The 10,480-nt window shown below is 43.9% G+C and overlaps 1 protein-coding gene across 2 annotated transcripts in view; it reads right to left on the bottom strand.

Annotated features, from left to right (window-relative positions):
- Positions 1-685: 685 nt before the first annotated feature.
- The window catches only part of NDC80 (NDC80 kinetochore complex component), a 59,045-nt gene continuing 49,250 nt past the window's right edge, over positions 686-10,480 (bottom strand). For both annotated transcript variants that reach the window (XM_038747157.1, XM_038747158.1), the window contains exons 15-17: positions 7,817-7,947; positions 6,195-6,297; positions 686-2,515 (exon numbers count right to left, since the gene is read on the bottom strand). In XM_038747157.1, the coding sequence (XP_038603085.1) occupies positions 2,363-2,515; positions 6,195-6,297; positions 7,817-7,947 (387 nt within the window). In that variant the 3' untranslated portion in view covers positions 686-2,362. The remainder of the gene's footprint in view (positions 2,516-6,194; positions 6,298-7,816; positions 7,948-10,480) is intronic.

The raw sequence follows: 10,480 nt of genomic DNA, 5'->3' as shown, positions 1-10,480 counted from the left end.
CACTTAACTTCTCGGAGCCTCAGTTACCTCATCTGTAAAATGGGGATGATAACTGTGAGCCTCATGCGGGACAACCTGATCACCTTGTATCCCCCCAGCGCTTAGAACAGTGCTTTGCACATAGTAAGCGCTTAACAAATGCCATTATTATATATATATATATATATATATATATATATATCTTACGACATTTGTGCAACCCAGCCCTTCCCCACCCAAACATCACTACGACATATTAGAAAAACCCAGATATACAAGTCAACTGCGGAGAGGGAAGGTTGAGGGGAAAGGGGCTAAAACCAGAGATTTATACATCTCTCTACACACTCCCTCCTCCCCACCCACCAGATGTGACAACTTAGGCAAATGAACCAAAACCAAAAGTCATATTCAAAAAGAAGATCATGTGAGAAAACAAAAGACGAGTATCAGAGGAAAAATAATCAATTGCCAACTAAAAAATTTGGAAAAAATTCCACAGGAAAGTCTTCAAAAAATTAAGTAGTCCATTCCAGATTGAGGCTTAAGACTTACAAACAAAAGCACCAACTAAGAACGAAAAATAAATCAGTACGATGACTGAATAGGGAAGAAGCACAATAGCCATTTATACGACAAAGGGAAGGAGTAGAGAAGTAACTGATTAAAGAAAAACAGAGTTGAATTGAGCGTAAAAACAATTTTCCAATGCAGTCCTTTAATACCATATAAAAATGATCGTTCCGTTAATATAAAATTTATCACACTGTCAGATCAAGAAAATGAAAGGAAACACGGAAGGCGCGAGTGCCGACCGGAAAGGGAAAAAGTCAGAGAGAATCCACAGTGGGGAAGGAAAAGGAGGAGCACAACTGAAAGGGAATGGAAAGGAAGGGCCAAAAAAGGAGAGTGAAACGCTTCAAGAAATACAGAGGACGGAAAAACGGGCAAGAGACGTAACCGGGAGAAAACAATGGCACCAATAGAAGACTATGTACAACAGTTGTGACTCCTTTTTGGAATCAGAGAGTAGAAACTATAACTTCTTCGTAAAAGTGGCTTAGCATTTGCAGGTTAAAACAAAACCGAAAAAAGAAAGGTTTACATGGGCCGCTACCTTACCCTTCAGGTTTTGGGACTTCAAAGACTCTCTTCCATATGTCCGGTTGGCGAGAATCCGGCTCCCTCATTAAATCTGGATACCTAGGATCTATCCCTCCGGGAGGCTTTGCAAAATTTCAAATCTTCTAAGCTACGCTGAGGCTACGCCTCAGTTGCCTAGCTTTTATTCCACAGTGAGGCCGTATTTCAAAGTAACCGTAGAACTGTGGGTTTAGAAACACCCTGCACCTCAAAACACCGGCCAGAGCCCACCCTCTTGCCGTAAATAAAGCTCCCTAGGAAGGAACTGCAGCTGCTTGGATGCCCTTTCCAAACAGCCCATCATCCTGTCCTACGGTGAAAGCCCCGGCTACTATCCCCTTCCCTCACTTGTCGGTCCTGGGCAGCGTAACGGTCAGCAAAAGCATTCAACAATTGCCCTAATTCCTACATCTCTTCACAAGCCTCAGTTTCCCCACAACTCTGTCTCCCCACCCGCCTCCCACCGAAAAAGAGAGAGATGACTTTTAAGTTCTAACGGCTGGCTATCCTTAGTCTGACTTGCGTACGCTTTGCTAATGGCATTTTGGCTTCATTAATTCCTTTCCTATCCTCAGTCTATCTGACTTGTGTATGCTTTGGAACGGCATTTTGGCTTCATTAATTCCTTTCCTATAGCCCCAGTTGCAGGTGCATGGAAGTTACGGCAATTCCCAAAGCCAACCGATCGTCATCGTAAATATAGAAAGGAATGGATGCTCTGGGCACTTAGTTCAGTTCAACGTCCCTACTTTCTTCTTCTTTCTGGGGGGTTTTGAAGCCCAAGCCCGTCCTTGGTCTTCCAAGAGAAGGTAGATGCTACTACCGCCTCTGATGTTTTACTTTTGGTCAGGGGGACACACACAGACTCCGGGTCCAGTTCACTTCCAGCATTTTTCTCTTCGAATGGAGACTGCAATCTTCAAGAATTTCAGATTTCTGAACACCCGAATCCCTGCGTTTTTACCTCATCACCTGGATAGCGCCTTCCAATTCCCCGCAAGAAGCACTAGTGGACTCCTCTCTGATCACCCTCGCCAATAAAATACTGACGACAATAAAAGCCACTCATTCAATGAGGAAGTCTACTCCGTGGGCATTTTGCCCACTCTTTTTCAAGTTGCCAAGGCACATAGATATTAACAAAGAGGAGAGGGCCTGACTCTAGCACACGGACGGCAATTGCGAGAAGAGACACATTTATACATATTTCTACATCAGAAGGGAGTGAGAGGGCCGTCGATCACTCGCGAGTCGGCATTTCTTCTTCCGTCTCCAAGATGGCAGCCTTCTGTTTATACTTGTCTATGATTTCATTCAAATCTTTCAAGGAGTCTTCGGACAGAAATTCTTCAAATTCTCTGTCCGCTTTGACAATCTGTTCCTCGAGGTATTTCTACGGAAAAGATGTATAGATCGATAAATTTAGTTATATTAACGGCTGTCTACCCCTCTAGACTGTAAGCTCACTGTGGACAGGGAATGTGTCTCCCAGCTCTGGTGTATTGTAAAAATAATGGTGTTTTTTAAGCGCTTCCTATAATAATAATAATGTTGGCATTTCTTAAGCGCTTACTATGTGCCAAGCGCTGTTCTAAGCACTGGAGAGGTTACAAGGTGATCAGGTTGTCCCACGGGGGGCTCACGGTCTTCATCCTCATTTCACAGATGAGGGAACTGAGGCGCAGAGAAGTGAAGTGACTGGCCCAAAGTCACACAGCTGACAAGTGGCGGAGCCGGGATTTGAACCCATGACCTCTGACTCCAAAGCCCGGGCTCTTTCCACTGAGCCACGCTGCTTCTCAGATATTTGTTAAGCGCTTACAAAGCACCGCTCTAAGCGCTGGGGGGATACAAGGGGATCAAGTTGTCCCACGTGGGGCTCACAGTCTTAATCCCCATTTTACAGATGAGGGAATTGAGGCACAGAGAAGTTAAGTGACTTGCCCAAAGTCACACAGCTGACAATTGGCGGAGCCGGGATTTGAACCCATGATGTCTGAGTCCAAAGCCTGGGCTCTTTGAGCTTATTGTTCTAAGCGCTGGGGTAGATGAGGTAATCAGATCGGACGGAGTCCATGTTCAATATAGGGCTCACAGTCTTAATCCCCAATTTATAGGTGAGGTAACCGAGGCCCAGAGAAGTTAAGTGACTTCCCCGAGGTCACAGAGCAGACAGTACTATCCCAAGTGAGAAGCAGCGTGGCTTAGTGGAAAGAGCCCGGGTTTGGGAGTCGGAGGTTGTGGATTCTAATCCCACCCCTGCCACTTAGCTGTGTGACCTTAGGCAAGTCACTTCTTTGTGCCTCAGTTACCTCATCTGTAAAGTGGGGATTAAGACTGTGAGTCCCATGTGGGACCACCTGATTACCCTGCATCTACCCCAGTGCTTAGAACGGTGCTTGGCACATAGTAAGTGTTTAACAAATGCCATTGGTATTAAGTGCTTAGTACAGTGCTCTAAAGCAGCATGGTGTAGTGGATAGAGCCTGGGCATCAGGAGTTCGTGGGTTCTAATCCCTGCTCCGCCACTTGTCTGCTGTATGACCTTGGGCAAGTCACTCCACTTCTCTGTGTCTCAGTCACCTCATCTGTTAAATGGGGATTGAGACTATGAGCCTCATGTGGGACACGGACTGTGTCCTCCCTTATTTGCCCTGTATCCACTCCAGCGTTTAGAACAGTGCCTGGCACATAGTAAGTGCTTAGCAAACACCGTAATTATTGTAATTATTCATAAATGGCATTGATTTATAAAGATAAGGCAACTAGTAGCACCATTTTTTGCGTGCCCACTTGGTGTCATGCATAATACCAGAGGCTTGGGAAGAGTGGAACAAAATCACTTGTGGTCTGACCATAAAGAGCTTACACTCTAACAGGAGAGAAAAACCGAATTATTTACCACTATGGGGTGGTTGGGGGTGCAAAATACCCAGAAAGAACACACATACTTGAGTGCTAAGGTGTAAAATAATTTCATAAATGCTAGAGATTGGCTGAAGGAACAGCAATCAACTGTATTTAATAATAATAATAATAATGGTATTTGTTAAGCGCTTACTACGTGCCAAGCGCTGTATTTGAGTACTTACTGTGTGCAGCGATGTACCAAGTATTTGGGAGAGTGCAATGTAAAGGAATAGGCACGCTCCTTGCCCACAAGGAGCTTACGGTTTATAAGTCAATCAATCAATCAATCCATCGTATTTATTGAGCGCTTACTGTGTGCAGAGCACCGTACTAAGCGCTTGGGAAGTACAAGTCGGCAACACATAGAGACAGTCCCTACCCAACAGTGGGCTCACAGTCTAGAAGGGGGAAAGGCTCTTGAGATATGAACTGAAGGAAGTTTATTGGAGAAGGTGGAATTTTAGGAGGAATTTTAATATGTGGGAGAGGGAAGTAAGATGGAGGAACAGCAGGGTTGAGGGGACTGAGGAGAGTTGAGAGTGACGTCTAAGGGGGCTGGCTTGGGAGGAAAAAGAATGGAGTTGGGGGGAGAGGAAGCCCATCGTGGGCAAGTAATGTGTCTACTGACGGGGTTGTATTGTACTCTCCCAAGAATTCAGTACAGTGCTCTGCACACAGTAAGGCTCAATAAATACTGCTGATCAGTAAGGGGTCAGATAATGGAGAAGCTTGGAGTTGACTAAGGAGTTTGATTCAGAGAGACAAAGGAGGCTAATGAAGGGTTTAGAGAAGACTGATGCTTCAGGAAGATGATCCGTATAGCGGGATTTGGAAAAAAAAAAAATAGCTGTTAAGCACTTACTACGCGCCAGGCACCGTACTAAGTTCTGGGATGGGTACAAGCTGATCAGGTTAGACACAGTCCGTATCCCAAATATGGGGCTCGCAATCTTAATCCCCCTTTTACAGATGAGGCACAGAGAAATGACTTGCCCAAGGTCACACAGCAGACTGATTATCTTGTATTTACCCCAGCACTTAGTACAGTGCCTGGAACATAGTAAACACTTAAATACCACCATTATTATTATTATTATTACAAGTGGTGGATCTGGGACTAAGAATCCAGGCCCTTCCGACTTCCTTCTGACACTGCGGTTCAGAACAGAGCACGCTCGTGTGTGCGAGAGATGGAGAAGAAGCTAGAAACTGGGATCCTTACTGTACATGACTTTCAGAACTTAAATTTTTGCTTCAAGAGAGCCAGACAGTGGCGGGGAGGGAAGAGAGGAAAAAAAAAAAAACTCAACAAAACACGCTATTTGTAATTAAAGACTTCATTAAAGAATTATTTAAATAGGATCTCTCAGACAATTCAGCTTGATCTTTCTATTGGACAGTGTCTCTACAAAAAGAACATTGTAAACCCTGGCAAAAATTAGTAATAACAATAATCATGGTGTTTGTTAAGCACTTACTATGTGCCAGGCGCTGTACTAAGTGCTGGGGTGGATACAAACAAATCCCGTCGGACAAAATCCCTGTCCCACATGGGGCTCACGGCCTCAGTCCCCATTTTACAGATCAAAAAAGTCACCAGTGTGGTGCCAACCGGTGAGAGCCGCATTAACTTACTATATTTCGAGTAGTTCTGAATTGAAGGGATTACACGCTACACTCAGGGAGAAGGTTGGAGGAAGCTTGTCCACAATTTTCCCATTAGATTGCTAGCTCCCTGAGGGCAGGAAATGGATGTTTTGGTTCTGTAGGTTCTCCAAAGCACCTCATGCAGTGGCCTTTCTCACTCAGTATGCACCTGTTTAGGAGTCAGAAGGACCTGGGTCCTAATCTTGTCTCCGCCACGTGCCTGCTGTGTGGCCTTGGGCAAGTGACTTCACTTCTCTGGGCTTCAGTTACCTCATCTGTAGAATGGGGATAAGAATGGGAGCCCCACATGGGACAGGGACTGCGTCCAACCTCATTATCTTGTATCCACCCTAGTACTTAATACTATATATATATAGTATAGGATTTAATATATATATATATCTATATATATATCTATATATGTGTATATATATATATATATGTATATATATATATTAAATCCGTTCATTGAAATTACTTTGAACCTAGATAGGAGTCAGTTTCCCACCACTTACTTCCACAGATTCTACATGAGTGGCGACGACTTCCAAGAGACGTTGCACATTGATACCGATTTTCCATCTTTCCTCAGTTGTCGTCTGCAGGACCACCTGATATCTATGGGGAAAAAAAAAAGTTGATAGCGGTTGAAGGAGGTTTCACTATAGGTAAATTCGCCTAGACTGAATTTTCTGTAAAAGAGCCAAAGGAAGGCATTATATACACATAATGAAAACTGAAGTTCAGTGAAGACTCCCAATATATCCGCATACTCTTTTCAACGGGTAACCTTCCTACCCTGCTAAGGAGAAGTCAGGTTTTTAATCAATCAATCAATCAATCGTATTCATTGAGCGCTTACTATGTGCAGAGCACTGTACTAAGCGCTTGGGAAGTACAAATTGGCAACATATAGAGACAGTCCCTACCCAACAGTGGGCTCACAGTCTAAAAGGGGGAGACGGAGAACAAAACCAAACATACTAACAAAATAAAATAAATAGAATAGATATGTACAAGTAAAATAGAGTAATAAATAGATATAAACCTATATACATATATACAGGTGCTGTGGGGAAGGGAAGGAGGTAAGATGGGGGGGATGGAGAGGGGGACGAGGGGGAGAGGAAGGAAGGGGCTCAGTCTGGGAAGGCCTCTCATTTAACAATGAGCTTGCTTCTCCAGTTGAAGTTCACTGAAAATTACCCAGTGGTCAATCAATCAATCGTATTTATTGAGTGCTTACTGTGTGCAGAGCACTGTACTAAGCGCTTGGGAAGTACAAGTTGGCAACATGGTCTAGAGACATCTTTTTTTTTTAACCTTCTGTAGCAATTACAAGGAGTCTAAAAAGTTGTTTCCTGCTTGCTTGCTCACCCACGCACCTGCCGACCCCCTGCACACCTACCATTATGTAAGACGGCAGTGCGGTCTAACGGATAGAGTTCGGGCCTGGAAATCAGAAGGACCCGGGTTCTAATCCCTGCTTCGCGCTACCTGTCTGCTGTGTGACCTTGGGTAGGTCACTTCACTCCTCTGGGTCTGTTACCTCGTCTGCAAAATGGGGATTAAATTATAAATTACTTATTGATGCATATTAACGTCCATCTCTCCCTCTGGACTATAATCTCATTTTGGGCAGGGAACGCGTCTATTAATTCGGTTGTACCGTGCTCTTCCAAGCGCTTAGTATAGTGGTCTGCACATAGTAATTGCTCGATAAATACCTCTGATTAAGGCTTTGAGCCCCATGTGGAACATGGACTGTGTCCAACCTGATTACCTTGTATCTATCCCAGTGCTTCGAACAGCGCCTGCCACGTCGCAAGCACTATGTATATAGGTTTGTACGTATTTATTACTCTATTTTACTTGTACATATTTATTTTATTTTGTTAATATGTTTTGTTTTGTTGTCTGTCTCCCCCTCCTAGACTGTGAGCCCGCTGTTGGGTAGGGACCGTCTCTATCTGTTGCCAACTTGTAAGTACGCTTTTCCCAAGCGCTTAGTGCGGTGCTCTGCACACGGTAAGCGCTCAATAAATACGATTCAATGCATGCATGAACTTTTTTTTTTAAAAAATACATAAATTGGGAGACTGATTCTGAAAATGCTCCTTTGAAAAACTGTACTTACTGGCGCTGAATATCATTCAGTTCATTTGTAGCTTCGCTGAGGCCTTCATTTACCACGCTCTCAAGTAAATGTTTGTGCTTCTCCAGGGACTCTAGCTCGGAGGCACACTTCTTCTCCTCTTCTTCTGCTTCCTTCAGGGATGAGAACACACCAGAAGTCGGTTCAGCCCCGTTCGTGTCCCTCTGTCCCCGCAGAATCTCCTCGCATCTACCCCCGAGCTTAGCACATAGTAAATGCTAACATTAAACATTAATGCTAACGTTAACATAGTATGTGCTAACATTAAAACCACCACCACAACCACATATGTCAGTGTCGTTTCAGGGTGACTTTAGAACAACAAATAACCCTCAGTGAAGTGCAAAGAGAGAGCAGCCCGCCGAAAGACCTGTTTGCAGAACTGGAATAGAGCTTGTAACAGAGTCAGGGCCTTAAGTGCGTGGATGCCTATTGCGAAGGAGTTTTCACTAGGTTTTTTTTTATTTGTTCTTTTAGATTCTTTCAAGAAGAATTCTCACGGCTTTAAAATTAGATTAGTGAGAAAATTCCAGTGTTGGAAGTCACTGAAACAAAATGTAGAAATCCTGAAGTAAGTTGGGGGGTGATAAGAAGGGGGAAAATATTTGCAAAGCCATAAATCAAAGGCTTCCGTTGCTTTCAATATTATAAACATAATATATATGTACTTAATATATACAATATATATATTATATATATATAATATATATGTACATAATATATGTACTTCTCAAGCACTTAGTACAGTGCTCTGCACATAGTAAGCGCTCAATAAATACGATTGATGATGATGATGATGATAAACAGGCTTTTCGACTGTGAGCCCACTGTTGGGTAGGGACTGCCTCTATATGTTGCCAATTTGTACTTCCCAAGTGCTGAGTACAGTGCTCTGCACATAGTAAGCGCTCAATAAACACGATTGATGATGATGAAAGTTCGTGAAATTAGGAGCTCTCAGTCTATCCAAGCAGAAAATACTTGTAGCTAGATAACACCCAAGAAATGGGCTTGGCTGTGGTCATATGGATCCAACTTGCATGTACGGAACATTCTGGTCTAAGGCCGCAGCTACATTACTGAGGATTAGTGATTTTGAAGCTAGCAGTGGATTTCTGTTCCATTTTAGGGAACGGAATGGACTCACTTGAAAAGAAAACTAGTGTTTATGTGGAGTCTTTCTCTCTCTCCCTCCCCTGCCCCCAAGAAAGTTTCCAGGAAATGCTAACTCGTCTGCAGATGATACTCTTAATGGAGACTTTCAATTCTCCAAAATGGCTGCAACTGAAAACTGTCAAAGAGGAAGAAAAAAAAAAAAAGTCTGGTGGTCAACTGTTCTACCTACATGGCAAATGATGATTTTAGGTAGTTTTATACCTGAGGCATGTTTTCTAAATTCAACAGACTGTGGGATAACCAAAGTTTGTTCCTGATGTTGCCCAACACAGGACATCCCAACCAACTGGAAATGAGGCATGTCACCGAGGTCAAAAGCCTTGGTTTTACTGACTCTCCTCACTCTCCAACCCCTCCTCCTCCGTCTTGTGTTCACTTCTGCCCTCACCCTCCGCTTTTTGCTAACCCCCTGTATGTGGGGTCACTCAAGGCTCTCTTTGGGGTCCTCTTTTCGCTTTACTCTCACTGCTTCGGGGGAGCTCAGCCGCTCCCATTGCTTCGGCGGCCCCCACTCCCCATCTCCTGGAAACATTATAATAATGAAGGCATTTGTTAAGCGCTTACTATGTGCCAAGCACTGTTCTAAGCACTGGGGGGGATACAAGGTGATCAGGTTGTCCCAACGTGGGGCTCACAGTCTTCATCCCCATTTTACAGATGAAGGAACTGAGGCTCTGAGAAGTGAAGTGACTTGCCCAAGGTCACACAGCAGACTGAGCCCCTTCCTTCCTCTCCCCCTCGCCCCCCTCTCCATCCCCCCCATCTTACCTCCTTCCCTTCCCCACAGCACCTGTATATATGGATATATGTTTGTACATATTTATTACTCTATTTATTTATTTTACTTGTACATCAATCAATCAATCAATCGTATTTATTGAGCGCTTACTGTGTGCAGAGCACTGTACTAAGCGCTTGGGAAGTACAAATTGGCAACACATAGAGACAGTCCCTACCCAACAGTGGGCTCACAGTCTAACATATCTATTCTGTACATATCTATTCTATTTATTTTATTTATCTATCTATGTATTCTGTACATATCTATTCTATTTATTTTATTTTGTTAGTATGTTTGGTTTTGTTTTCTGTCTCCCCCTTTTAGCCTGTGAGCCCACTGTTGGGTAGGGACTGTCTCTCTATGTTGCCAATTTGTACTTCCCAAGCGCTTAGTACAGTGCTCTGCACATAGTAAGCGCTCAATAAATACGATTGATGATGATGATGATGATGTGGTAACCTCGGCTTCACTGACACTGTCCTCTCCTGCTTCTCCTCCTCAGTCTCTTTCGCCGCAGGCTCCTCCTCTGCCTCCGGCCGCCTAATTGTGGGGGTCCCTCAAGGTTCAGTTCTGCATCCTCTTCTATTCTCCACCTATACCCACGCGCTCGAAGAGCTCATTCCTCCCTCCCGGCTTCAACCGCCACCTCTTTGGGGATGATCTTGTCCTAAAAAGCACATTTAGTCCGT

The sequence above is a fragment of the Tachyglossus aculeatus genome, chromosome 5 (assembly GCF_015852505.1).
Source record: "Tachyglossus aculeatus isolate mTacAcu1 chromosome 5, mTacAcu1.pri, whole genome shotgun sequence".
Taxonomy (NCBI): Eukaryota; Metazoa; Chordata; class Mammalia; order Monotremata; family Tachyglossidae; genus Tachyglossus; species Tachyglossus aculeatus.
This window is presented reverse-complemented; position numbering and strand designations above follow the sequence as displayed.